The 27,184-nt window shown below is 55.8% G+C and overlaps 9 protein-coding genes across 9 annotated transcripts; 4 read left to right on the top strand and 5 right to left on the bottom strand.

The window, feature by feature from the left end:
- Positions 1 to 1,104: 1,104 nt before the first annotated feature.
- ACRALDRAFT_1075377 (uncharacterized protein) lies at positions 1,105 to 2,086 on the bottom strand. Its single transcript, XM_071018374.1, has 3 exons — positions 1,923 to 2,086; positions 1,807 to 1,825; positions 1,105 to 1,726 (listed from the first exon to the last, which is right to left on the bottom strand). Exons 1-3 carry the CDS (start codon positions 1,998 to 2,000, stop codon positions 1,146 to 1,148), a joined length of 678 nt encoding a protein of 225 aa, XP_070878101.1. The 5' UTR covers positions 2,001 to 2,086; the 3' UTR covers positions 1,105 to 1,145.
- Positions 2,087 to 3,183: 1,097 nt separating this feature from the next.
- Positions 3,184 to 11,740, top strand: ACRALDRAFT_1040872 (uncharacterized protein). Its single transcript, XM_071015201.1, has 8 exons — positions 3,184 to 3,351; positions 3,412 to 3,825; positions 3,893 to 4,483; positions 4,560 to 4,610; positions 4,681 to 10,038; positions 10,124 to 10,444; positions 10,524 to 11,509; positions 11,578 to 11,740. Exons 1-7 carry the CDS (start codon positions 3,205 to 3,207, stop codon positions 11,391 to 11,393), a joined length of 7,752 nt encoding a protein of 2,583 aa, XP_070878100.1. The 5' UTR covers positions 3,184 to 3,204; the 3' UTR covers positions 11,394 to 11,509; positions 11,578 to 11,740.
- Positions 11,741 to 12,213: 473 nt separating this feature from the next.
- On the bottom strand, positions 12,214 to 13,645 carry ACRALDRAFT_2134257 (uncharacterized protein). Its single transcript, XM_071024076.1, has one exon. It carries the CDS (start codon positions 13,459 to 13,461, stop codon positions 12,319 to 12,321), a length of 1,143 nt encoding a protein of 380 aa, XP_070878099.1. The 5' UTR covers positions 13,462 to 13,645; the 3' UTR covers positions 12,214 to 12,318.
- An 800-nt stretch (positions 13,646 to 14,445) lies between these two features.
- On the top strand, positions 14,446 to 15,399 carry ACRALDRAFT_208145 (uncharacterized protein; the record flags this gene model as incomplete). The annotated part of the gene is made up of 8 exons (XM_071022400.1): positions 14,446 to 14,477; positions 14,556 to 14,585; positions 14,668 to 14,723; positions 14,759 to 14,786; positions 14,836 to 15,018; positions 15,156 to 15,188; positions 15,261 to 15,301; positions 15,353 to 15,399. The coding sequence occupies 8 exons, from the start codon at positions 14,446 to 14,448 to the stop codon at positions 15,397 to 15,399; spliced, it is 450 nt and encodes a 149-aa protein (XP_070878098.1).
- Positions 15,400 to 15,472: 73 nt separating this feature from the next.
- ACRALDRAFT_2092066 (uncharacterized protein) lies at positions 15,473 to 16,479 on the bottom strand (the record flags this gene model as incomplete). The annotated part of the gene is made up of 2 exons (XM_071022584.1): positions 15,473 to 16,308; positions 16,413 to 16,479. Coding segments are annotated over 2 exons (903 nt in total), but the record flags the coding sequence as incomplete, so codon positions are not given.
- Positions 16,480 to 17,041: 562 nt separating this feature from the next.
- Positions 17,042 to 17,650, bottom strand: ACRALDRAFT_1062135 (uncharacterized protein). The gene is made up of 2 exons (XM_071016542.1): positions 17,224 to 17,650; positions 17,042 to 17,100 (listed from the first exon to the last, which is right to left on the bottom strand). Exon 1 carries the CDS (start codon positions 17,533 to 17,535, stop codon positions 17,320 to 17,322), a length of 216 nt encoding a protein of 71 aa, XP_070878096.1. The 5' UTR covers positions 17,536 to 17,650; the 3' UTR covers positions 17,042 to 17,100; positions 17,224 to 17,319.
- A 783-nt stretch (positions 17,651 to 18,433) lies between these two features.
- Positions 18,434 to 20,854, top strand: ACRALDRAFT_1080642 (uncharacterized protein). The gene is made up of 3 exons (XM_071019054.1): positions 18,434 to 19,168; positions 19,239 to 19,413; positions 19,493 to 20,854. The coding sequence occupies exons 1-3, from the start codon at positions 18,713 to 18,715 to the stop codon at positions 20,194 to 20,196; spliced, it is 1,335 nt and encodes a 444-aa protein (XP_070878095.1). The 5' UTR covers positions 18,434 to 18,712; the 3' UTR covers positions 20,197 to 20,854.
- A 579-nt stretch (positions 20,855 to 21,433) lies between these two features.
- Positions 21,434 to 22,357, top strand: ACRALDRAFT_1069203 (uncharacterized protein; the record flags this gene model as incomplete). The annotated part of the gene is made up of 3 exons (XM_071017641.1): positions 21,434 to 21,766; positions 21,956 to 22,121; positions 22,164 to 22,357. The coding sequence occupies 3 exons, from the start codon at positions 21,434 to 21,436 to the stop codon at positions 22,355 to 22,357; spliced, it is 693 nt and encodes a 230-aa protein (XP_070878094.1).
- Positions 22,358 to 24,852: 2,495 nt separating this feature from the next.
- ACRALDRAFT_1062133 (uncharacterized protein) lies at positions 24,853 to 26,278 on the bottom strand. Its single transcript, XM_071016541.1, has one exon. It carries the CDS (start codon positions 25,782 to 25,784, stop codon positions 25,068 to 25,070), a length of 717 nt encoding a protein of 238 aa, XP_070878093.1. The 5' UTR covers positions 25,785 to 26,278; the 3' UTR covers positions 24,853 to 25,067.
- Between the last annotated feature and the right edge of the window lie 906 nt (positions 26,279 to 27,184).

Here is a 27,184-nt window from a genome sequence, read left to right as displayed (position 1 = left end):
GGTCCCCCCCCCCCCCCCCCCCCCCCCCCCATGGTTGATCTAATCCGGAGGACGCGATGATACGGGATGATAGGAGAGCTGACCAATTCGTAGATGAATTTACGGAGCCGGGCATCTGGACCTGCGTTGAAATGAACACGTCCATCATCTGTGCATGCCTCCCGGTCGTCTACGGCCTGTTCAAGGGAACCAAGCGTCAGGGCACTACGGCTATGAGCAAAGCAAGCCTAGCTGCCTCCTATTCAGCTTCCTACCCCACAGCCTCCTCCGACGACTACGTCAAGTTGGAGGCGGGCTCTATTGGAAGTCATGGCCACCGGGGATACCACGTCAATGTGCAGTCGTCCAGAATGGGAAGCTCGGATGACACGGTTCCCCTGGGCCCAATTCGTGTTGAAAGGGGCTACGCCGTGAGCTGAGCGGGCGTCATGGAAGCGACGGGCAGCAAATGTGTGTACGAAGGGATATGACCGCAGTAAAGATTTATTCTAGCAGCATGACAGCATGATTGATAGGACACGTGTATTTTCGAGCAAACACCGGAATATATTACTACATGTAAAAAGAACATCGGCCCATGCAGCGTACACCGCTCTGGCAGGTTGGGTCAGCAAAGGCTTTTATGCAACATGAGCAGTCTCTCCAAGCCAATTAAAGTAAAGGGCCAACCCAGCCAAAACTCCCATCCCGCCCCCCTTCGGAGGGAGGCAGGACTGCTGCTCCCAACCGAGGCAGCACATTTAGCCCCTATGAAAGCTCTCACGCCGTAGCGATCACACAAATCCTCAAATGGATGCGCGTGAACTTCAGATAGGATATGTGGTAGAGGGGTTCTTTTTTCTTGTTGGTTCGTTGGCGGGAAAGAAAAAAAAAAAAGGGGGGGGGGGGTTTACTCCGTACAACGGTACAAGCCAGCACGGGGGAATTCGCTACCTGCGAGTCCCTGCTGATGACCAATCACCCACTCACCAAGAGGAATGGGATTATGCAATGCCGCAGTACTAGGGAAGCCCAGGCCGGCCGCCTTAACAGAACGGAGGCAATTACGCAATGCTACTGTACTGCCGGTAAGGCTTAGCACGGGTGCTGTGGGAGCTGCGAGTCGGTTTATATCACCTTATTCTATTTTGAGAAAAAATCCAGTCTTAGTCGAGGCTAGCAAGCATACCCTTGATTGCAGCGGCCAGGGCCCCCACCTCTTCCTCCCGACTGGGGACTCCATGTCCGGCTCCGTGCTGCACTGGGACGCGGTTCTTCTCGCAACACATCTGCAGCAGTTCATGACTCTGTCCTGGGTGATCGGGATCCTGGGGATCCCAAGCATGGACAGTTGGGATTTGTATAGGGGCCTTGACCTGGTTGGCCTGCAGGAAACCCATGACTCCCTTCTCGAGCAGATCCCAGTCGCCTGGCAGGGTTCCAGACAAGAAAACCGCGCTTCGGAAAGCAGGTTGCGCCGTCTGGGACCCCCCCCGTAGCAAGAGTGTTGCCGCAAGCGCCGCCCCGAGGGAGAATCCAATTATAGCATCAAAGGGCCCAGCGTCTTCCGCATACTGTTCTAGTGCATTGATTGCCTCGACGGCACCCTGCGCTGTTCCGTCCAAGTAGGAGTAAAAAACCTGCTGGCTTCCGAAAGTCTCCGCAATACCGGGAGCAGCAGGCCATGGATGGGCTCCCTCGATAAAATCGTAGTCAATATCATCGCCGAGCCGGTGGCGCAGCGCGGCTGTCTCGAGATGCTGCGTAAGCTGAAGGGATTCTGCTCTCGCATCCTTTACTTCCTCCCCTCCAACCTTGATTACTCACCGGTCTGTGCTTCGAAGATCTGCCATGGTGACCGAAGAATTATGACATGTCAATCGAGAGTCTCGTCAAGCAGGCCCTGTATCACCCCCAGGGGGGCTACCAATACAAAGACATACATCGCTATTCGTGCCTATCCCATGGAGGCATAGGATTTTCGACCTCTTAGTCCGGTAGGAATGCCTTTCAGAGTCCATGGCGGCCGGACGTAGCTTGATTGTGGATTCGGCGGCGTCAGTTATGATTGTGCGATCTGCCTTGCATTCGGAGGCCTCGGCCTGGTCTACATTCAATCCCTAGCTGGTCGCGGGCTTTATGTAGCCTCTTCTTGCGGCCCTGTGCCGTGGTTAGGTGGTTCCACACTACCTTTAGCCCTTTACCCGCCTATAGAGGCCTGAATGGACCTCCAAGCCCCGCGCCCCCACCATAATTTTCCTAAGGTCTCGGCTACGATCGCCCAGCACGACAGGTCGCTTGAGCAAATCTGACCTGGGCTCGGTGACCCAGCTGGAGTGATACTGTAACAGTAGGATTTCTACAATTATGGGCTGAGGATGTTCGGACTACAACGTACATTGTAGATCGTACGTTGTATGTGAACCGGCAACTGCTCGCGATCCACTCCCACTTCACAGCCTAATCAGCCAACAATGCATGCTCCAAGTATCTAATAATAGCCCGCGAAACTTCTCTTGACTGGGAAGCACGTTGTAGTCTAAGGGCGTAAGACGGAACTAGCCGCAGGACAGGCGGCAGGGTAAGCGCGCTACAACTACGAAGTAGTGCTCTGTTGAGCACAACACAGGGCACGTAGGATGAAGGCAGGCGTACACATGAAGTTCTTTCTTCACCTTGAATTGGCGGCTCGGCATTGGAGGTCGAATGGAGGGATCAGCTCAGCCAAAAAAGTGATTCCGAACTAGGAAGTACCCGAGCCCCACCCCGCCCCCCTTCCCCCCAAGTCCGTATACCCCGCATTAAAACAGGCACACTTGATAACTTGGCGGTCCTCATTCACCAACCCCTGGTCGATCCATGGTGGCTGGCTGTCCGGGACTCCAAGAGCACTCTCGGGGTAAATATAGTATTCCTGGTCAAACGGTCGGGCTCCTTGGTTATTGTCACGGACGCCAAGATCCGCCGCTCCTGTTGGTTGACAAGCGCTGAAGGCCTAACGGGCCTGTCTCTTCTGGACAGTTGCAGCGGATATCGTGCTGACATGAAAAGCAATGAAAAGTAGGCGAGTAGGAACCAGGAGGAGCCCCTCTCCTTTTGGTAAACTTGTTTGCTTTCGGAAACATTTACGTGGCTAGCAGAGTGGAAATAGACCAGCTGAAGATGAACGGCATCAATGGCTCCATTGTCCAAGACGACCAACCTGAGCCTCTCGCCATTATTGGCATGGCCTTTGAGTTTCCCCAGGAGGCGACGTCAGAAGATGCATTTTGGCAAATGCTTTGTGAAGGGAGGTCGGCCAGCACCGAGTTCCCTCCTGACCGACTCAACATCAATGCTTTCTATCATCCAGATCAGGACAGACCGAGCACGGTATGTCGTTAAGCGTTCGGCTTCACGGAAAAGTGTGTGATGCTGATTAAGACTCTGCAGATACCGCTTCGAGGCGGCCATTTCGTCAAGGAAGACATAGGCGCCTTCGATGCTCCCTTCTTCTCCATCACCCAGGGAGAAGCGGCGTGTATGGATCCCCAGCATCGGAGAATGCTAGAGACAGCATATCATGCTTTGGAGGACGCTGGAATTCCCATCAGCCAGTGTAATGGTTCAGATACTTCGGTTTATACCGGAAGTTTCACCAACGACTATCTCAGCATTCTACAGCAGGACTACCAGGCAGAACAGAGACATGGAGCCATGGGAATTGCCCCGTCCATGTTGGCAAATCGGTTGAGCTGGTTCTTCAACTTCAAGGGAACATCCATGAACATTGACTCGGCCTGCTCAAGTAGTCTGATTGCCCTTCACCTTGCCGCTCAGGATTTACGTGCCGGCAACTCATCCATGGTACTTCTCCTATCTCCCAAAGATTTTTTTCTAACAGTTCTGGACAGTACTAACGGATACAACTTAGGCACTTGTTGGTGGCGCAAACCTGGTGTACCATCCTAATTTCATGAAGTTGATGTCCGATTTCAATTTCCTCTCCAAAGATAGCCGTTGCTGGAGTTTCGATGAGCGAGCCAATGGTTATTCCCGCGGAGAAGGAACTGCTGTCATCGTCGTCAAGCGCCTGTCAGACGCCTTGCAGAATGGCGACACCATTCGTGCAGTGATTCGAAATACTGGGTCGAATCAAGATGGCCGAACGCCGGGAATCACACAACCAAGCATGGACCGGCAGGTCGATTTGATAGAGAAGACCTATGAGCAAGCCCGCATTGACATGGCTCCTACGGTGTTTTTCGAAGCTCACGGCACAGGAACTCCAGTTGGTGATCCTGTGGAGGCGAGTGCCATCGGTGCTGCGTTCGGAAAGTATAAGACGGAGCACAACCCCCTTTATATTGGCGCGGTCAAGGCCAATATCGGCCACCTCGAGGGTTGCAGTGGTCTGGCAGGTATCATCAAGGCAGTGCTGGTCCTTGAAAATGGAGTCATCCCACCGATTGCTGGGTTAGAGTCACTCAGCAGGCAAATTCAAGCCCAAAAACTTCCCCTCAAGGTAAGTTTCAAGTTTGGCGAGCAGAGAGCAGCGACCGCACGTCTTCTTACGCTTTGTGCTCACTCGTGTGTACCAGTTTCCGACGAAACTTGTTCCCTGGCCGTCGTGCGAAGTTCGTCGTGCATGTGTAAGTGTCAATGCCGCTCGAAACAATGACGACCCATCAGTTAAGGAGTGGAAGAGCTAATGCCTTTCAGATTAATTCGTTCGGGTTTGGTGGCACGAACGCCGTGGCAATCCTTGACGATGCCTATCATTATTTGAAGCTAAAAGACCTGCGAGGCTTTCATCGCACACGATATACACCCTCTCCGTCTCAAACACCGACTCTGCCAGGGGCTGCTGCCGATTACCACCAAGCTTCCGCGGATTTGGTAGCTCTGCCAAAACTGCTCGTCTGGTCTGCTCCTGACGAGGGCGGAGCAAGGCGAGTATCTCATTCTTATGAGCGATACATCAGGGAGCTGCGGCCATCTACAGTGGCGGATTTAGCCTACACTCTGGCAGTACGAAGGAGCGACTTTACTTGGAAGAGCTTTGTCGTCGCCGGCGGGAATCTTGATGCCAGTACCGGGCAACTCACATCTACGGCACCAGTGAAAGCCACGAGCAACAGGCAGGTTGCTTTTGTTTTCACCGGACAGGGCGCCCAATACCTCAACATGGGACGAGAGCTTCTCGACTACCCCGTCTTCCGGCAGAGCATCGAGAGGTCTGACATGACCCTTGGTCAACTCGGCTGCCCCTATTCGCTGTTTGATATCCTGGACGCACACAAAGAAGTCGATGTGAACCAACCGCAACTCGCCCAGCCAGTTACCACATGCCTTCAGATCGCACTCGTCGACCTATTGCTTAGTTTCGGCATCTCACCCTCGGTTGTGATGGGTCACTCATCTGGAGAAGTGGCAGCCGCGTATGCCGCGGGCGCACTATCAGTGTCTTCAGCGATTAAGACGGCATATTTCCGCGGCATCTTCTCATCTGACCTCGCATCTCAGATACCCGACGTGACGATGATGGCTGTGGGACTTTCACGAGAACACATTCACCCCTATCTCTCGCGGCTTCATGGGGTCCATGGGGCGGTCGATGTAGAAATCGGCTGCATCAATAGTCCAAGGAGCATTACCTTGACAGGGAAAGGCCCACAGCTCTCCGATCTGGAGACGTGGCTGAAGGAAGACGGCATCTTTGCCCGACGGCTTCGCGTTCCCATGGCCTACCACTCGCGTTTCATGAAGGCTATTGCGGGAAAGTATGCGGAGTCACTTGCCAGTTTGGATAATTCAAAGCACCTTCGATCGGTGCCCATGATATCGTCGGTGACGGGCGACATCGTCGCGCCCCAGAGGCTCGTCGACGCTGAGTACTGGGTACGCAACATGACCTCACCTGTGGAATTCGAGGCAGCCTTCGCCAAACTCATGGCATTTGCAAACCAGAAGCCTCGGAAGCAGCTTGGTCAGCCCAAAGCACAGGGATATCAAGTAACGCATCTGCTAGAGATTGGGCCTCATAGTGCTCTGCAGGGACCCATCCGCGAATGCCTTGAGACGCACATGGGCGTTAAGAAGCCATTGTACATCCCGTCCCTGGTCCGCGGACGGGATGCCTCAGTGGCACTCTTGCAAGCTGTCGGCATGCTTGCTTGTGCCGGCTTTCCCGTGGACCTGTTAGCCGTCAACTGCCTTGCCAAGGACATATCGAGACCTATCCCTCCAGGAATGCCCCGCTATCCCTTCAACCACGAGAAGAAGTACTGGATAGAGAGCTCTTTGAGTACCAACTTTCGTTTCCAAGAGGCGGCTCGGCATGATCTCCTTGGTATGCGCAGCCTGGACTGGAACCCACAGATGGCGCAGTGGCGCAATGTGATGCGACTAGCTGAGCTGCCGTGGCTCGAAGACCATACAATTGCCGGAGAGATTGTGTTCCCAGGGGCAGGGTATGTGGTCATGGCCATCGAGGCTCTAAAGCAACTTCACGGTGCTGGAAGCCCGCCGATCCTTGGCGTACATGTCAAGGAGGCAAGCTTCTCACACCCGATCAGGTTTCCTCAGGGAACGCAGCAAGTGGAAACCCAAATCACCTTATCGACTCAGCCACAGCATGCGAACAATGGTGTCTCGTGGTCTCAGTTCCGCATCTTCGTCATGGACAATGGAAGCTACGCCGAATGTTCCAGCGGCTGGATCAGACCTGTGTTTGAAGTGGAGGATCGTGACCGAGTTCTCTCACTCGGCCCATGGGGCTCTCAGGGATGGAGTAGCCGTATCAGGGACTCTTCTTCCCTGGCACCCACGAAAGATCCTTACGGCATGCTCGGGGAGAGCGCAGTTTGGTACGGGCCAACTTTCCGGAACCTCGAGCAGATGCGGCTCGGTCAAATGGGAGAAGCCACTGCCCAACTGGACACATCAACATGGAAGCTGAGGGGCTCTACACCGTTCAGTCCACGCTATAGCGTGCATCCGTCTACCATGGACGGCTTAGCGCAATTAGTTGTACCGGCACTCTCTCAATTACGCAGCGATCTTCCGACCATGGTCCCGGTTCGCGCCGCCGGGATATGGGTTGATTGCTGCAGTGATATCTTGCAGGACGGAAAGATGGAAGTATCAGGAGAGTGTGAGCTGCGCGGATACCGTGGAGCCGCAGCAAACTGTGTTGCCACTGCTGTTGGCTCTGAAGTTCCGTTGGTCTACCTTCAAGGGCTGGAGACTACGTTCATCAACAACAGCAGGGCTGACGACCTCAGTACTCAGAGTACGCAACCACGCAACTCGTGCGCGCGGATAGTCTGGAAGCCCGACGTGGACCTCTTGAGCCCCGAGGAGTTGCTTCTTCATTGCGCGCGGGACCGGCCCCCCCAGGAAGACGATGCCGTGGACAATTACCGGATCATGACGCTCGCCATCATGACTTACATCGAAGAAGCCCTGGCTTTCCTCGACACTGCGCCACCAAACTTGCAGCTCGAGCGCCACCTGCAAGCCTTTGTCGCTTGGATGCGATATCAACAGGAGAGGCTTGTCCGCGGAGAGCTTCCGGTGGACAAGGATTCAGTTCAAGAGCTTCTTCGAGATGCGGAGACTCGGGAGAATCTTATCCGTCATGTCGAAAACTACAGAATCGATGGCCGCTTCTTCATGACGGTTGGCCGCAGCCTCATCAAGATACTGCGTGGAGAGGTTGACCCCCTCCAACTGATCTTCCACGACGGGCTCGCCGATGCTTATTACGAAGAGATGCTGGCAAACGAGCACCATGCTTATCCCGCTTCTCAATATCTGGATCTTCTGTGCTTCAAGAACCCGTCCATGAAAATACTTGAAGTGGGCGCAGGTACAGGCGGTCAGACGTTGCGTTCGTTGGAATCCATGAGCAGCGACGGTGTACTCAAGTGGGCGCGGTACGATTACACAGACATTTCTCCCGCTTTCTTCGGTCAAGCACGGAGCAAGTTCAAGGAATATGCCGCCAAGATGGATTTCAAGGTGTGCGACATCTCGAAGGATCCCGTCGCGCAATCCTTTGAAGCCAATAGCTACGATCTCGTTATAGCCTCGCACGTACTCCACGCCACCGACGTTCTCAACGCATCCTTGCGTCACGTCAGGAAGCTTCTCAAGCCCGGCGGCAAGCTGCTTCTATTCGAGACCACGGCACCCGAAGCAATTTTGGCCTTCGCGTTCGGTCTGCTGAAAGGCTGGTGGAGCCCTCTCGATCACGAGCCTCGGTCCGCCCACAGCCCGTGTTTGACCACGGAACAATGGAATGAGCGGCTCAAGTTGACGGGATTCTCGGGTGTCGACCTGCATATCCCTGGACAGGAGAAGGAGGAGACACGATACAGCAGTATCATTGTTTCCTCTGCCGTGGAGCCTGCAATGAGCGGCAGCCACGCACCAGCCCTGGGCCCATCGCACCAGGTGAGTGTCAGTGTGCTGGTGGATGAAAAGTCCGAAGCCCAACTGGCAATTGCCAAATCGCTCGATGCAGAGCTTACTACCGGTCTCGGTCCATGCACCATTCACATGTTGCCACTTGCGCGAGCTGCGGAGATGGACACCAAGACGTCTAGCCTGACCGTATCCCTCCTCGAGGTAGACTCGGTTCTTCTGGATGGAATCAGCGAACCTGACTATCTCTGTATGCGATCGGTTCTTGCACGGGATCAAAGCGTTCTCTGGGTGAGTAGAAGCCGCGTGAAAGGGCCGTCGGACCCTCGTCATGGCCTCGCAGACGGACTGGGTCGAGTGCTCATGTCCGAAGACTCAGCTCGCAAGTTCGCCACGCTGTCGCTGGACGGGTGGGATCGGGAGGATCCAGAGTCTATTACTCAACTCGTATCTGCGCTGGTGCGTCGCATCATTGCGGCGCCGACCGAGGACGTGGAGAACGCGTATACCACTTCGGATGGCATTGTTCATATCAGCAGGGTCTACGAGCACTCCGCCATGGATAAAATGGTCGCTGAGGCGATCCTGCCCCGGCAGACGCGTGAGGAGCGACTCGGAACGATGATGGTCCCTCTGTCGTTGAGAGTGGAAACCCCTGGACATGTCGACACTTTAGGCTGGTTCGAGGATACGGCTGAATGGGACACTTCGCGACTGGCTGCAAACGAAATTGTTGTCCGGGTGAAAGCAATCGGCCTGACGGACAGAGATCTCCTCGTTGCCAGCGGGAAGCTGAACGAGCGTGATCTGGGGCTGGAGTGCGCTGGCGTCGTGGAGGCTGCCGGGCAAGAGTCCGGATTCGAACGTGGCGACAAGGTCTGCTGTCTTGCCGCAGCTCCGGCAGGTGCAGCAACTCTGATCCGCGTAAACGCAGAGGCCGCGACTGCAATCACCCCAGCGGAACTGTCGTTTACCGATGCAGTTGCTTTGATCAGCGCAGCCTGGACGAGCTATCACTCGCTGGTCAACGTGGCACGCATCCGGGCAGGAGAATCGGTACTGATCCACCGCGCTGCCAATCCCGAAGGTCAACTGGCGATACAGATGGCGAGGAACCTCGGAGCCCATGTTTTCGCAACGGTCAGCTCTCCCGCTGAACGCGCCGTCCTTCGAGGTGGCAGGCTACGGGTCCCAGATGAGGCCATCTTTTCCATTGGTGAAGGATCTTTCCGGGAGAAAATAGCACAGGCGACTCAAGACCTGGGTGTTGATGTGGTCATCGGCCCATTGGCAGACGACGCGGATAAGGTGGACTTTACTGAATGTCTGGGACTCTGTGGTCGTATTGTCGACACCAGTATACAACAACAAGGCAACTCGGTCCCTCCTATGACGTCTGGTGGTCGAAACGCGCCCAGCAACGTCTCCCGGGCGCTGGTAGACATGAAGGAGCTTCTCCGCAAGAATCCGTCCATGGCCTACAATATTTTCCAACGAGCCATGGCGGCTGCTTTCGAAGCTTCCCTGGACGTACCCCGGCCTATACACGTCTTTCATGCTGCCGACGCCGCAGCGGCATTCCGTCCGTCCCAGAGCCCTGAGGATGTGGGGAAGAAAGTCATTGCACTTGACTCGGACATGACCATCACTGTAGGCTTCAAGTTGTCCCTTGGACTTCCTTTTTGAACGGAACGGGGCCTGGTGTCTGTCAGTGAGCTAATCAAGATATTTATAGGCAAATGTCCAATCACGACCCCAGTACCACTTCCTCGCGGAGGCAACATATGTCATCGCTGGTGGATTAGGTGGTCTGGGCAGAAGCTTCGCCAGGTGGATGGTGGGCCGCGGGGCGAAAAACCTCATTCTACTGTCGCGATCTGGTGTGCAAACAGCCGCTGCGCGGTTGCTGGTAAGTGAATTAGAGTCGCAAGGTGTACGCGTCGAGGCGCCTCCGGTCGATATCAGCCATCTCGAGAAGCTGCGAGAAGTACTTGAGAGCTTGAAGGATACCATGCCACCTATACGAGGCTGCATACAGGCCACGGTGGCTCTGAGGGTTTGTCAACCACTTGCTCATCTGTGTCTTGGGCTTCAAGTTCTTTTCCCTGGTAGACTGACAAAGATATGCCTACTAGGATAACCTGTTCCCCAACATGACGTATGACGACTGGATGGTGAGCACCCGAGCAAAGGTGACAGGGTCCTGGAACCTGCACACGCTTCTCCCCGAGGACCTCGACTTTTTCATCTTCATGTCTTCGCTCAATGGAATCATGGGAGGTCGGGCCCAGGCCAACTACGGTGCCGGAAATACCTTCAAAGACGCTCTTGCACGATACCGCCTCCAACTCGGACAAAAGGCAGTTTCTATCGATCTCGGGTTGATGGTTACCGAAGGCATCGTAGCCGAGAACGAGCATCTTCTTGCGTCGATGCGCCGCATCGGCCATCTCATGGATATTCACCAAGAAGAGCTCCTTGCTCTGTTGGACCATTACTGCAATCCGAACCTGCCGGTACTGGACGCCGCCGACGCGCAAATACTCGTCGGGCTAGAGCGGCCCGACGCAATCCGGGCCAAGGGCATCGACCTGCATCACGCAATCCATCGCCCGATGTTCCGCCATCTGTTCCAGATGGGGACTCCGTCCCAAAGTTCGCTGCCAGAGAACGGTCCTGCATCGGCGGCTGACCGGGCATCTCTCCTGTCCAAGGCCGGGTCACTGGACAAAGCTGCCGCGCTCGTCTGCGAGTGGTTCACTGGCAAAATTGCACACACTCTGGGACTGGCCGAGGAGGACGTCGATGTGAAGAAGCCATTGCACACGTTCAACGTTGATTCACTTGTTGCGATTGATTTGAAGAATTGGTTTGCACGGGAGATCGGCGCCGAGGTCGAGGTGTTTGCCTTGTTAGGCAACACGCCCATCGAGCAAGTTGCGGAGCAAGCGGCTACTAAGAGTCGATATCGCCAGGTTGAGGTCATCGGTGATGTGGATGTGTAGCATCTCCGGCCAGGGGCAGCAGGAAGCAGCGTTGCTATTCGACCACTCAACTCAATTCGGGGGTATAGAATTGACTGATTAATACTTTCGGCATCGTGAAGTTGATTGATTGACAACTAATTGATTGAATTGATCCCTGTCAGTAGTCACCCAAAGTGAGGCTGTTCAAAGGTCATAGACGTACCCATCAGTCTTACCTATCACCCTAACGCTTAATACCACTCCTACTGCCTAGAGCAGGGCGGCGCGCTCTGTATACTGTAAGGCTTATAAAGCTAAAAATAGTAATAGAAAAGGGGTGGAAAAGGGAGCAGAAAAGCGGTGGAAAGTGGAGTGGAAGACGGCGTCGAAGATAGCGGGGAAGAAAAAGGGAACAAGTTGGCAGACTTACTTTGCAAGGGGCTGCTGACGAAGGGTTGCCAGGCCTATGGTCTGTGCCTATCATGCGACATATCACGTGATATGTTATGTACCTAGTCATATGTTAAGTCACGTGACTTGGAATGGAATGTGATTTTATTGGCCGGAACCGGACTATTACGTGCCGTCCAATATCACGAAGTTAATCAATTTCGCAATTCCGACTATACAAATTAACTGATTGACTTGATGAAAATAGAGGCTAAAGTTGACTGGATTGATTGATTGATTGGCTATTTGGAATTGATGAATGCAACGCTCTTAAATTTACGCTTCATAGAACAAGGCATGATGATTCGGGAGTATAGTGGGTAATCATTAATGACGAGTAGTTTCTTAGCCACCCATGCGCGTTACCTACTCATCACTTTTGCTTACTCACTGTAGCTGAAGATCAGGATTGTTGACAGTGAATTATATGACTGTATATGACTACAAAGAGAGTATCAAGAAGACAGTCTTGTCTCAGTTGAGCCATGTCTCTTCTATTGCAGAGGTACTCCTCCTAGGCTTTGGCGTTGGACAAATGCTTATACAGGAACGCATGCACTTTTGCAAACGTAAGCGGAGCCGAATAATGCAGTGTCAGGTCGTGGCCTGTGTTTTCCGGCGCGAAGTACCCAAAACTTGACACGCTGGGATAAAAGCCGCGGGTAGCTTGTAGTAACGCCTCGCACGCCGACCTGGGCGTCTGGCAGAAGATGTGATCCTGCACGCCCGTGGTTATGAACAGGGCTCCCGTGTAGTCGACCGGTGGGGTAAAAGTGAAATCCAGGTTGCCCGTCTCCCCGATCGTCCATGTGTCTTGGAACGCAAAGTCCATCTTGGGAATGGCGGGGTCGTATCTGCCTGCATAAAAAGCTGCCTCGCGCTGCGCCCTCTGGCCGAAGGTGATGTACCCGAGCGGCACGTTTGGGAATCGGTTTGGTGCTAGGAGGGAGGCAGACCTGAGCTGGTAATCCGCAAATACGGAGAAGTTGGGTGCGCCGCTGTAGCCGGTAAGCACCATGGCGTCGACGTCCTGGGGGTAGCGGGTCACAAGGCCGTTTCCGACCCAGCCGCCATACGAGTGACTGACATAGATGACGGTATTGAAGGTGCGGCCGAGCGGGCTCCTCCTCTCGGTGCGGACGACATTGATGAGCTGATGCATTATCTCTACCTGCAGGGAGCCCTGGACCACCTCGAGGGGATCGGGAAATTGCCCATTGCTGCCGTGGCCGAGGCGGTCGATGGCGAGCGTGTGGTAGCCCTGGGCATTGGCAAACGTATGCCAGTCATATTGGACGCCGAAGCCCAAGCCGGACCACATGGTTTTGTTGTAACTGATACCGTGCACGAGGACCTGCAGGGCGCCGAACTTGTTCTCTATCCAGGGACGGCAGTAGACGCCATTCAGGGTGAAGGTTCCGCTGACGGGCTTGGTTCCGACCACGGCGGGACCGGTGCCGTTGGCGAGGCCCGAGTAGAAGAAATCGAGAACGGAAGCCTCGTCATTGGGATTGGGCGGGGAGAGCCAGACGGTGTTCTGCGCTGTGGCCGAAATCTGAAATGACACCTGAGAGCACTTCGAAAATAATGCAGGTGCGGCGGCCGCGAGGGTCCCAAGAGGGAGCAACAAGGCAACAAAAGCCTCAGACCAGCGCATGGTGGGCGGCAGCTGGTCAGACAAGAAGAGGAAGAGGGAGAAGGGGAAGAGGAGGAACCGAAGGGGAGGTACGTTGTAAGAGGACGAGGAAGAGGAGCTTCAAGAGGACAGAGGAGATGCAAGATCTTCTGTCAATGCCACCCACCATAATGAGTCCGAATACCTGGATATAAGATGCAGTCGTACATGAGGTATCTTACTGCTGCTCCCCGGGAGCGAGAGTAATATGTGCATGGCTTCCCTCAGGTCAGCCGTCCTGAAGCTCTCCGCTCTGCGCCACATAGACTCTGACTGCAGCGTAGCATTAGAGGAATCTGACTTCCTTGGCCATGTGCTTGACGTAAAAACGTGTCGCTTCTGGCCACCTGCTTCTTTCAGCCAGGTGTGTTGTCGTCTTGGCTATTGATCAGAGGGAATTAGCTTATTTTGCGGGTGCCTTGCCGAAGCTCTCCGCAAACTGCCCGGGGTTTTCCTGGGCAGTGGCAAGCCAGGCCGCAAATCCTCGCGACGGAAGGTACCGGCTTACTCTTTATGCAGGGGTTTCGAGCTTCGCAACAGGGACACGGCCGACATTTATATATTGCGCCTGTGGATGTGGGAATATGAGGTAAGCGGAGGTAAGCTAATCATATTCCTACGTGAGCAGAGCCAACCAGAACTGAACGGTGCTGACGGTGTCCTGCGCAAAAGCGGCCCTGTACATGCCTTGGATATTACTGGGGGCACAGTAAAATTGATCGCGATCGTATTATGAGTGGACTTGAGTGTAGGTATCAGCGTAACGGTTTGCGACCCGATCGGTTGATTGGCTGATTGATTGAATTGAATTGATGGATCTGATTGAGGAGCAACGCTGTGTATCAGGGCTTGAAGTATCATTAAAATTCAGCCAATCAATTAAGCCTCTATTCCCATCAACTCAACCAACTTCATGATATTAGTCAGGGCACTAATAATCCGGTTCCGGACTAATAGAATCACGACATGGAAATTCCGATACAGGATATTCCGACCACGTGACATCACGTGACCTGACACGTGGTGTCATGTGTTATATCATATGTTAAGGCATAGACCACAGGCCTACCACTGAGTCAGCACGAAGCTTTTCCCACTTTCACGCCGTCTTCCACCCCCTTTTCCACTCTTTTTCCACGCCCTTTTCTATTACCGTTTACAGTTATACAAACCTTACGATGTTTAAAGGCTATCAATCAAAGTCAATCAATCAATTCTACGACGCAAAATGAATCAATCAATCAGTTCTATACCCCCAATCTGATTTGATTGATTGAAGAGCAACGCTGTCGATACATACAAAATAGGTGTGGTACTTATAAGTTAGGGAGGTTGTGGGTTGTGTCATCGGCCCAGTGTTTACTGTCCCTACAGTCAAGTCTACTCATTTATTATGGAGGCGAAAGCATGGCAGCCTCGTGGTGCCACGCGACAGAGCAGGCTGGAACGGGAAGAGGAGCAAATATTGACGAAGTGCTCAGCTGACAAGGAGTTCAACGGAAATCTTGCCGATATTCGGGTCGAAGCGGTTCCATCTTGGTCTCATCACATAGCTAGCGTTTATCCCAGAGAGTTGAGTTTTATCTTTCTATAATGCATATTATATGTGAGTCCATTGGCCTAAATCGAAGTAATCTAACGAGTCGAGGGCTCATCCCAAAAGACAGCTTAACCAGGATTCGGAGCGTGACGGGATCCCGAGTTTTCTAGTGGGTATGGTCGTATATGCCAGACAGACAGAGAGGAGGCCTTATAAGGGCAGTCTACGTTACCCATTGCAGTCCCAAGCATCACGATACAAAGAACCACGCAGACAGTCTAGGTATGTGGTGTCGTCTAAGACTCTTATTATACACACAAGTCTCCGATGGAGTAACTGTTATACATAATATTGTGACGCATATCTCTATCATAATGTAATCCGCCCGCAAGTCTATGACGATGAAAGCAAGGAAATACGAAGTCTATGGCAATATCAGAGCAAGAACGTATATCAGAACCCCTCTTTCGCAAGCATATCGGCAATGTCCAGGTAAAAAGCCACGGCATTGAACGACTTTTTCTGGCCGGTCATGAGGCGGCGGGCCTCCCAGCGGAGCCAGTTGGACCAGTTGATCAGGTCAAGGTGCGAGACGCCGACGAGGGTACCACGATACTCGCCCCAGCGGCTGCTCGCGACGCTGACGAGCCCGTCGTTGGGGCCCTCGGCGTCGTGGACGACCTGCCAGCTCAGGCGGAAGGGGCTGAAGAGGCCGGGGGGTTCGTCGGGGCGGATGCCGGCGCCGAAGCTAAAGTAGCGGACGTCCGGGGCGTCGGGGACGGACGGGTTAAAGTCCTCGGCGAGGTAGCGCGGGGTGAGCTGGGAGAAGGCGTCGCCGGGGCCGGAACGGAGGGCGGGGGCGATGCGCGGGTACCAGGAGGATAGGCGGGCGGGGCCGAGCATGAAGTCGGCAAAGGGGCTGCCGCGGTGCGGGGTGGCGACGGTGACGAGGGAGGCGACGCGTGGACGGGGGCGGGAGGGGGAGCGGGAGCGCAGGGCAGAGATCATGTAGCGGGCGTCGAGGCCGCCCATGGAGTGGGCTATGATGTTGATGGGTTGGTCGGAGGGCAGTTCGGCGTCGATGGAAGCGGCGAGGGCTTCGGCGCGTACGGCGATGGAGGCGGAGGCGGGCACGGCTGGGGTGATGATTTGGAGAGAGGGGGAGAGGGTGCGGAGGGCGCCGGTGATGCCGTGCCAGTAGTGGATTGGTGGGAGGAAAGGGAGGGGGGGGCGGAGTTCGGAGAAGCCTAGGAGGCCGTGGGCTAGGACAATGGGATATCGTGGGGCGGCTTGTTTTGAGGTTAGCTTGCCTAGGGGTGGTAGTGGGGGTGGGCAGGGGACGGACAGGGGGGAAGGACAAGGTAGAGGAGAGGAGAGGAGAGGAGAGGCGTACAGTAGCTATCTCTCAGGCGGGCGTAGTCGTCGACAATCTGCCTCCCGACATGTTTCAATCGAGAGTCGGTGGCTTTTGAGTCATCAGACGAGGACCATCGACGAGCCGACTGGTGCAGGCCTTGGCCTCGCGGATGGCCGCATCGTGAGAAGGGCACAGGGAGAAAGGCTAACGGGTTCTGGTGGGGACGAAATGTAGAAGCAGACGCGCTTAGCGCTGGTGGGAGTCTTGGGAGTGGCCTTGGGATGAGTCTTGGGAGGCCCATCAACATGGTTTTGCGTGGGCAGCGAGGACTACAAAGTACGTACAAGGTACGTGGCGGCCGACACGAATTTTTACTCGGAGGACGACAGTGGTGAGAGAACCGTGACGTGATAGACGATTGGTCGGTGCGGCGAGGCATCCGATGTCGCTGTGCAAAAGGTACGCGGTACGCGTTAATTAGCGTAATGAGAGCCGCGATAGCGCTAATCCGGGCGGGGTCAAGGCAACTGCAGCTGGTAGGGATGGTCCTGCCTGCAACTGAGGGACGGCTGGGAGAGGGGGTCCACTGTGATAGTCATCTTACCTCTGCAGGTGGGGCGGCCGTTGGTGATGGCAAAACCTTCCCCTCCTTTCTTCATCACTTTCGAATTTGTGAAAAACGGAATACCAACACTACGTTGCATATATTTCCACTTCCGACGAGGTAAGTAGGCTGTCAAAGAAACAGAGCCGCGTTTCAAGGGGACACTCGTTTGCTTGAAATGGGACCCAAAAACTGAACCAACTGCAACCCTGAAGCACATCTATTGACTGACCGGTGAACCAGGTAGACCTAAATCTCTCCAACACAGAGACAATGAATGAATCCATCAAGTTCAGCATCAGCGACGAGTATGTACAACGTACTCACCAGCGACCGCTGTCATCTGTCAAGCGAGACATCTTCGCAGTCATGTCTCGAGTTCCCACTCTGTCGACATCTTTTCCCATAGATGGAAATTGATCGCCAGCGGAACGACATCCGCGGATCGACCTTCCCCGTTTTGATCCCGATGAACAAGATAACGAAAAGAGGCACAGTCGCGACAAGAAACCGAAAAGACCAGGGAATGGGGAGAACCAGCCAGGCGGCCGCCATGTCGTCTCCCATTGGTCAAGCCGCCCGTCTCTAAGCGCCGACCGGTGATCTTCACGGTCGCGTGTATGCAGCACTGCAACCCTTCGATGGCGGCCTAATAAGTGGATAAAGCCCTCAATGCGCCGCCTCATCTCTTGATTGGCGCTTCCACTACGTTCGACGGGGCCCGGGACTGCCGATCCCTTGGCCGGTGACCGGGGTGAACCGATCTCTCGGGCCCCCCTCGACCCTCATCCGCTTTTCCTCTCCTCTTTCTTCTTCTCCCGTTCTGCCGTTTCTCCCGCGCCAATCCCCAAAAACCACCATGCTCCGTTCTTCTTCCCTCCTGCGGGTCGTGAGGACGTGGCGAAGACGGAGAGAGAGACAACAAGGACGGGGACGGGGTTGGGGGCTATGAATGCAATGCATACATGCAGTCTGCATGTCTCGGATTCACCCCAATCCTTGTTGTTTTGTTTGCTCTACGAAATGCTGTTTTTACCTGGCTGTCTTGTCCTTCTAGGTCGACCGGCTTTTGTGTCTTTTCCCGTTTCCATACCCATCCCATCCCATCGCATCCTTTCCCTCCCCCACCTCAATCCTGGTCCCGTCGCCCGTCCCGTCCCTTGTCCGGGAGTTGACTCGGATCATCACGAACAAGCAAAAGGGAGAGAGGGAAAACAATCCACGCACCTCTCACTGCACGTTCCGCAGCCTGTTGGTCCTTCTGATGCATATCCATGTCCATGCACACGGCAGAACAGTGCCATACCAGTGGACGCCATCAAAACCTGCCCCATCCGTGATGCCACCCCAAAAGCTTCTCAGAATGCCGGTTATTCGGCTCTTTCTTTCTTTCTCTATGAACGCTTCCTAAGCGCCCCCCGCCGCCAATCCATTTTTCTCTTCCATTTGGTGATCCGTCCTGTTGGGTGACTTGGCCTCCACGGCCTCCACTCCTTTCCCCCCGGGGCCTGCCACCCCTTGTCTGCTGCCTGCAGTTTACTGCCGAGGTCCCATACCGTACCACCTATATCCTCATATATCATCACCGACGCGGCCGAGATCTTTACTCCGTTTTCCCACCTTTCCTTTTCTTCTTTTCTTCTTTCTGTTGCTCGTCCCGCCCTATGGACTAGCTAGCCACCTCGCCGCTGTCGCCTGTCTGTCCCCAGTCGTCGCACTACTTACGGACGTCATGGCAGGCGACTGTGCCCCAGAACACTGCCCGGTCAGTGGAGGCTTCTTCGCCTACCGGCCGTCCCAGCCGGGCAACGCCGTGCTCCTGGGCATGTTCGCCCTCCTCGTACCAATCACCGTCGTCTTCGGCCACCGCTTCAAGACGCCCTTATTCGCATCCGTCTTGACCACGGGCCTCGTGCTCGAGGTCCTCGGCTTCGTCGGACGCATCCTGCTCTTCCGAAACGTCGCCGACAAGAGCTATTTCGCTCTGTCCCTTCTCGGAACCGTCCTCGGACCGACCTTCATTGCCGTCTCTCTCTTCCTCGTTCTGCCCCACGCCGTCTCCTTATATGGACCCCGAGCCACCTCCATCCGACCCAAGTACATCGGCCTGGGCTTCGCGTGTCTGGCGCTGATCGCCGGCATTCTGGAGATTATCGGCGCCGTGCTGGCGGCTTTTGCCATTATAAGGGTATGATACCATGGTGATCGCGGCCGTCGCGATGATTTGGCAACGGTTTTAGTTAACAGTAGGATGGCAGGCTGCAGGGAGCACCGGAATATTGGCGGCTGGCTTGGGAGTGCAGGCGGGCACGCTGGTCCTCTTCATCTGCACGCACCTCTGGCTCGCCATCAGTCTGGGCGGCGAGCGAGAGAAGCTGGACCCGAAGCACGCCCGCGTTTGCCGCTCCTCTCGGCTCAAGCGCTTCTTACTCGGTATGTTACTCCAATTCCATGAGTAACCCAGTGAATGAATCGAGTGCCCTAACTATTTCCTTCTGTTCTCCACCCTTAGCCATACAAGTGGTGACCATCCTCCTCCTCGGCCACACCATCTACCGAATCATTGAAACGGCAAGCGGGATGGGGGGCCTCCTCTTCCAACACGAAACCGCATTCATGCTCATCAACGGCGTCGTCCCCCTCCTCGCCTGCATCATTCTCACCGCATTTCCCCCGGGCGCAGCCCTTGGCGCTGCACGGGGCTCCGCCCCTCCTCGTTTCCGCTCCAAGCATAACCTCCAGCCATTGCCGTTACCTCTCCGTTCTCCCAAGTCTCCCTATGACCGCTACCGAGACGCACGCACCAGTCCGCTTCAACAGGCCGGACGTTACAACACGTCCGAGGACCAAGAAGAACAACTGCAGCAGAAGCAAATCACTCCCACCTCGGCGGGGTCGATGCCGCTACACCAGTCCACCATGTCCACGGCCGTCCGGAGCAACCCCGTGACGCAGACGACGACACAACAGCCCCCCATCGCCAGGACGCAGAGGCACAGTCCCACGTACTGGAGGGAGCAGCAATACCACCTGCAGTACGGGAAGCCTAGTCCCACCTCCCCCCAGACGGCGATGCAACAGTCGCCCTCGCACAGTCCGACTTTTCAGCCAGGAGGTCAACCATCGGAACAGACGCCGGTCCCTTCGTCGCGCAGGACGAGTATGAAGGCCCATGCCACGCAGAAACAACTAGTTGACAGCGACAGTTTGTGGTGATGGTGCTGCAAGTATCTACGTATGGGACATGCCAAGGCACACGCAGGAGAAGGAAACCGACTGAGAATGACATGTCGCAATGGCGACCCTTGTCTATTTTCCCCGTCTTAAACTTACTTTATACTATATTGTTCGTTCTGCTTGTCGGCGATTGGAGGGAACTTGTGTCTGTTTGTTTGCCTTTTCTTTCCTTCTCTCGGACGAGACTGCTCAGGCGATTGGGAAACGGGACGGATGGGCGGTAAGGGTCTGCTTTTTGCTTATTTCCACTCGCTGGGCGTTTCTTCTTTTCTTATATCAGGTTCGAACGCACGATACCATCCTTTTTGCTATATGCCTGACGAATTGAAATGGGCCGTATAGTGGCTGCCCACATTGCACACTCGCATACCTATGCCACCATGTATACTACACGTATCGTACTTGGATTGCTGATTCTAGGAGGCAAGGAAGGATACTCTCGTCCCGGCATGGCACAGGTCAGTTGTTCATCGTCCTCTTCCCCGAAACATTGCAGTTGGTCCACCAGCGATCTATCCCTGTGTTGGGCGAAGGACAGCCTGGAAACGGATTTATATCTATCACACATACGAATGTCTTCTTCCACCGTCAAAGCTGAAATATTATCAAGGAACCCGAGACAAAAAGTGGAGCGAACGAAATAAAAAGACATGCAACACCAGGCATTCGCCGGTCGTCACCGACCCGACTACTACTCTGGCCCTCACTGGTTTATCTATGAGAGAGCGGACGGGATCTCGAGTTTTCCAGTGGGTATGGTCGCATGTGTTGGCTTTGTGTTGTCCGTTGATTTATCAATCTAGCACCGGGGTCGCAACAGACAGACATGCCCCTGAGTCTCGGTTGCGCCGCTGTTCTTCATGCCGCGACAGTTCTATTCTTCTCCCAGCGGTCTTTCACCCTTCAAGTGTAAGAGGTGAGACGCCCGAAATAAACCAACTTTCTTTCATTCCGTGGCCAAGCTTCCTGCCGCACTCCTACAAACCAACCGTCTCTCCCAGTTCTTTGTGCCTTGGTGGAACAGTCTCTCCCCCCCTGAGCGCCACATCGCCTTTATTCCTTTGTTTCCACGCTCAAAGGCCGTACACAGAATACAACCATTCTCTCCATACACTATATATAATACCACTTGGTCAATTCAGGCTAAACAATGACAAGCCAAGTTTAGCCCATACCAAACAAAACCATCCCTTGCGTGAGGCATGACAACAACACCATGCAGGAACCCAGCCAAAAATCCCTACCTAGGCAACCCCCTCTGCACCTCACCCGCGCTCAGAGAGCCGCCATCTCCGGATCCGTCAACGCCTCCCTCCTTCGGTGCCACGCGACACTACAATTCGCCGGCAGCAGCAGTATCCCGTCCACCCCTTCCTCCGGACCCGACCAGGATCGACGCGACATCTACCTGGCAGCCCTCCGCCACGCAGACGACGCCCTCGCCACGGCCCTGGCTTTCCACGCGCACAAGGCGCGCGCGCGAGCATACCTCTTCAGGGGACACTGCCTCGTCCGTCTCGGAGAGTGGGAGCGAGCCCACGCGGCTTATGTACGGGCTGCCAGTGTCCCGGGACATGGGTGGGGAGACGCGGATATCGAAGGGTTGACGGGGAGGTGTTTGCGCGCGATGGGATGCATGCCGAAGGAGGTGCGACGGCGGGGCAGTCGAGGCAGGCGAAATGGTGCGGAAACTCCAATCCTGTCTGGTAAGACTTGCGCTGGGCCTACTCGCCAGCAGTGGCGCAGTACGAGGCAAGGGGACAAAGAGAATAGCATCAAGGGAGACGACAACGAATGGGCAAGAGGTAACGATCCTGGTGAACGTGTCCCGGGGGTGGCCACTCGGCCCGGTAATAATCAACGACAAAGAACTACGATGGAAAAACGTCACAAGTTCTATGGTTGTGAGAGAGACGGAGCTGAACCCTCTGCTAACCCTCGTACAGGTATTCTGAGCGAAGACGGGCCGTCTCTGATTCGGCTCCAAGACGGTAGGACAATCACCGTTTCACCAAAGCGACCCGTTTTGAGACGGGTTGCCGCGGTGCTGGAAATGGAACAGGAGACGATAACGAACCCCCACGACGCCCTATGCTTGGGGGTTTGGGCGGCCATGAAGCGTGGCCCCCAGAATATGTGACGTAGAGGGAGTGAGGGGATGGAGTACCACCTTTACTTTGAATCGAATGTACGATCGAGGTTTCTTTGTTCCCTGAATAGGGAGCTTATTATAGTCGCCGAGTCTAGCCATGGTGTTGGATGTTTCTTTGTTGGCAAGGAAGACTGCAATGTGCCCTCTTTGTGACCTGGATTCGAAGGCTAATGTAGTCTGTCCGGATCCGTAGGATGGAGAGAGGGCCATGTGCCAGCGATGGAGATGACGGGCCCTTGAAATGCAGCGAGGGTCCGGGATTTTCTTCCTCCTGAGTTCTGTCGGTGATTTATTGAGGACACCTCAGTGCAACGAGGCCTCTTCATCCCCATCTTAACAATCGAATAGTCATTCGTCAAAGTCATCCAGTTCGAGGCAGTGCCAAGCAGTCTACATGTCGGAAGATACGACGCACACCGGGACGGTCGGCCCACGTAGCCCGGCTGGTCGAGACGAGTCAGTCCAGGACCGTCTCAGAAAATTCGCCCAGCCGGAGCCCATGGCCGAATCCGAAAAAGACAGAATCATCCGAGAATACGAAGAGAGCTTCGCCGATGTCCTGGACGAGAACGACGGCAACCTCCCGGGTCCCAAGGGAGTACACTTCCTCGACCCCGAGAAGGGCCGCGAGCCGTACCCCGAGGAACGCGCCGCGGCTCGCGTGCGTGCCATGGAGACCTCCTTGGGCCAGCCTCCCTCCGACGAAGACGTGGGGAGCATCTGGGATTACGCAAGGACCAACGCCGGCATGATCGAGAGGCTGCGCGAGTTGGCGCAGGGCCTCAGCGACGTCCCCGTTCAGCACTTCAACCTGCTCTTCGAGGACCTGCATACGGTCGTCTACGACGGGACGACCGAAGAAGCACGGCTCCGCGCGGTGATGCGCCGCGACCACGACCAGATGCAGAGGCGGCTGGATGAGTGCGAGAAGCGCTGTGCCAAGGAGCGCGAAGACGCAAGGGCGGCTGCGCGGATGGAGGTGACGACGGACCACCTCAGGACCGTCCTGGCGCGCATGGACAAGACGGCGAGGGAGCAAGACGACATGGATCGGGGCGGGGGCGCATCTTCCTGTACGATGGCCCAAGGGCAGACTGGGGCAGAGTGGAAGGAGGCCTACGACGAGGTGGTCCACGCCATCGCCGAGCGAGAACGGGCCGACGAGGCCGTCGACAAGGCGACAGAAGAAGCAGCGTCGGGCGAGATGAGCGCCCTGGGGGATGCACACGAGCGCCTCGGGGCTGCGATCGACAAACTGCGGAGCCTCGCCCGAACCAGGCACAGTGACTACCTACAACAGGCTCGCGGCGCGGACAGCAAGGACAGCAAGGACAGTCTCAAACAGCACGAGCTCGGACAACGATACAGCCGGTTGGCGCACGACGAGGACTCCCTGGGAGAGCTGTGGCAGTCATTGGACCGATTGGCCTCCCAGAGAGAAGTGACGCGGGCGGAGCGGCGGGAGCTGAGACAAAATCAGTCGGGCCCTACCGACGCGCAGGTGGAGAGCTTTGCCCAGTCCATAGAGTTGATGGAAGCGAAAAGGGAGCGCGAGCATCTGAGACTGCGATTATCTGCAAGGGAGCAGCAGCTGGCGAAGCTTGAGAAGACGATCGACGGATTCCGAAACGACGACACGGCAGCTGCAGTCAATAGCGTGCGGATCTACCAGGATATCGCCGAAGCCGAGCTGCGGGACCGGTGGTACGACAGGGTTGGTCTTCTCGAAAGCCAAGCCCAGAGGGTCAGGAGGCTCGATAGGTCGTTTGAGAAAGTTCGACGGCTCCTCAACGCGCCCGGCCAAGAAGACGGCGGTATCGGGCTCGATCTGAAACAGCTCCAGGCCGTGATGTCTCGGATCTCGATTGATCTCGGTAGTGTCTCGCCGGGCATCGGCGAGCTGGTGGATGACTTGCGGAACACGGCACACATGATCCAGGACAAGGGACGGACACTATGGGACGAGGCTGACAGCACGGCCACAATCGCGATGAAGGACCGACGGATTGCAGAGCTGACGCGCGAGATGGAGAGGCTCGAGGCCGCAAGGATGGACATTACGGACAACGAGGGCATCAGGAAGGTGCTTGAATCCGAATCCGGACAGCGGGAGCGCGGCAACCAGCTGGCGGAGCGGTACGAGGAGACGAAGCAGCAACTCGAAGTGGTGCAGCGCGAGAAGGAGTTGGTGGAGGAGCAAGTCAGCGCGCTGCAGTCGATGCTCAACCGGCCGGCTGAGATGAAAGTCATGGAGGCGGAGCTCGAGCGGCAGAGGAAGCGCTGTCGCGACGAGGAGCAGCGCGCCAACTTGGCCGAGGAGCGGGTGGAAGGGCTGAAGAAGATGCTCGAGGAGGTCAGCAGCACGCAGCTCCTGGAGCTGCACACGGCGGAAGCAGCGACGACGGGTGGGGAGGAGACTCTAGGCGGCCAGCGGGTCGGAGACCCCGGGGAAGAGTCGAGGCTGAGAGGCGAGCTACTGGAGAAAGACAAACGGATACGGATGATGATGGACGAACAGGCCGAGGTGGAGAAGGTGGGGCGAGAAGAAGTGAGAGTCTTGCGGGAAGAGGTGGAGCGGTTGAAGAAGGCACAGAAGGAGTGGAAGAGACGGGAGAGGGAGCTGATGGAGGAGTTGGAGGAGTGCGAAGAAACGCTCGGCGAACTCAGAGTGGACATGATGGCCGGGGGGTCCATGGCGTTACCGGCTTACGTCGACGGGGTGACACTGAGACAACAGGTCCACGAGGAGTTTGGCATCAACCTGGACGAGGTGGTCGAGCAGTCCAGGAGAGAGGAAGAGCTGTACCGGGATCTGCACAGCTGCCGCCAGGAACGCGACGAACTGGACGACGAGCTGCGGGAGACCAAATTCGCACTGGAGCGGCAGGAACAGCTTTCCAGGGAACTCCTCGCGGGCAACGGCGGGCTGCGGCGCGAGCTCATGGAGGCGGACCGCAGCAGGGACCACCGGGTCGGGGCGGCGGAACGGGACGAAATCGAGCGGTACAACCGGATCGTCGAGGCGACCAGGGACCACGTCGACCGGATCCTGGACCGGCGCGCTCGGGGAGACGATGCGGTCATCGAAGGGATGTGGCGGCCGGGCGAGCGGAAGACGGTGCCCGACGTGCTGGGGATCTTCTCGGGGCGGCAATCGGCGGAGGTCGGCGACGAGGAGGACGGGGGGAGGGTGAGGCAGGTCAGCGCGGGGGAGATGGACGCGTACTGGAAGTTGCTGACGTTCCTGGACCTGCGGCAGCACGTTACGCGTGCGCTTGGGCAGCGGGACGTTGCGGCGATGCGGGGGCGGCTCGATGCGCTGGAGCGGTGGTTTGCTGATTCGGGCGACTGGAGCGGGTATTTTGTCAGGTCGAACGTGGAGGGATCCCTTGCGTATCTCTGGGCGGCGGCGCATGTCCTAGCGGCGCAGGAAGCGTATGGGCGAGGATCCGCGGACTGGGACCGGTCGGCGGAGATGGCTAGGAAGAAGATCGAGGAGGGGGAGGAGACGGAACGGGAGGATGTGGCGGACGCCGGGGTGAAAGCCGGCAGTATGGAACCGTCTATCGTGGAGCTCAGGGACTGGATTAAACGTCAGCTGGAGGCGGTTTTCAACCAGGACATGCCTTTGTCGCCGAGACCCAGCTGCGCGTGTAGGGTCCAGCCTGCGTATTGTCCTATGCACCGGGATCCGCGGACGAGAAGGCACACGCGGTTCTACCATCTCGCAGAGGTGAAGGGGCCACGAGTCGATTTGTTGGTTCAGGAGGCGGTGGCGAGGGATCTGGCGCCGTTCGCGGCGGCCTAACTTGACTCTGGATAGACTGGTCGAGTGGAGGATTTGATTTCTTTGTCGGGTAGTGGAAGGAGGTTGTCATTCTCTGGTGGACGGGAATTGGAGTGGTGGTGAGTTGAAGTTGAGAATTGAAGCTCAGTCGGAGTTGTGATGTGCCATTTGGATTACTAAGCAAAGAGAAGGCCAATTTGGAATCGGAGTCTTAGCTAATAGAGGAGAATCACGTAATCCATCCGTAATCTTGTATCCATGTCGACTATTCCCAATACGGTTAGGGTTAAATACAGCCCCACCGCCTACCGGCACTGAATTCACTTCTCCCTCCGTCCTCCTCCGTCCTCAGTATCAACGACCAAAGCCAAAGCAAAGCCATCCTGCAATTCCCTTTACCTCGACAGAACTCCCTCGACATGCCATGCCCTGGATGCACGTCGAGTTGGCTGTTTCATATCCCGACCCCAAGCATTGATTGATACTGGCCTGATCGACAAAGTAGTTGCTCCCGTAGTGCAGCCAGCCAAGCCATCTCCACGAATGTCCTCGTCTCTCTCATTCTCGCTCTCGTATTGTTCTTTTCGTTCTTTTTCGCCCCTTCTCCTCATGTTGATCGCTTCGGCCGGCCGATTGGTTTTCCTGGGACCACATGTCACGTCGTCCGATCACTATGCAGGTGCAAGTGTACTGATGCTGCTCCCCGCGCACTGATTCGGACAAGTGCGCGGATTCGCAAGCCGCTGCAGAAGAGGGGAAGACAGGAAGATGACGGCCCAAGACTCAAAGCTCAACCTGGAGCATAGGGCATTCCCACCTGCAAGATTACCGCTATTACGCGCTTAGTAGCCGCACGTAAACCAAGTCCACGGTCCCTGTCCTTTGCCTTGCACTCAAAACGACACAGTTCCAAGGGCCAGCATCGAGTCGGCGCAGCTTAGAAAAGGTGCGTCTGCACTGAAATGATGTGCGGCATCTACTAGCCAAGTACAACGTCTCTCGCGCTCGACGACATCACTCAAACAGGC

This window comes from Sodiomyces alcalophilus (assembly GCF_042370955.1).
Source record: "Sodiomyces alcalophilus JCM 7366 unplaced genomic scaffold ACRALscaffold_2, whole genome shotgun sequence".
In the NCBI taxonomy this organism is placed as follows: Eukaryota; Fungi; Ascomycota; class Sordariomycetes; order Glomerellales; family Plectosphaerellaceae; genus Sodiomyces; species Sodiomyces alcalophilus.
This window is presented reverse-complemented; position numbering and strand designations above follow the sequence as displayed.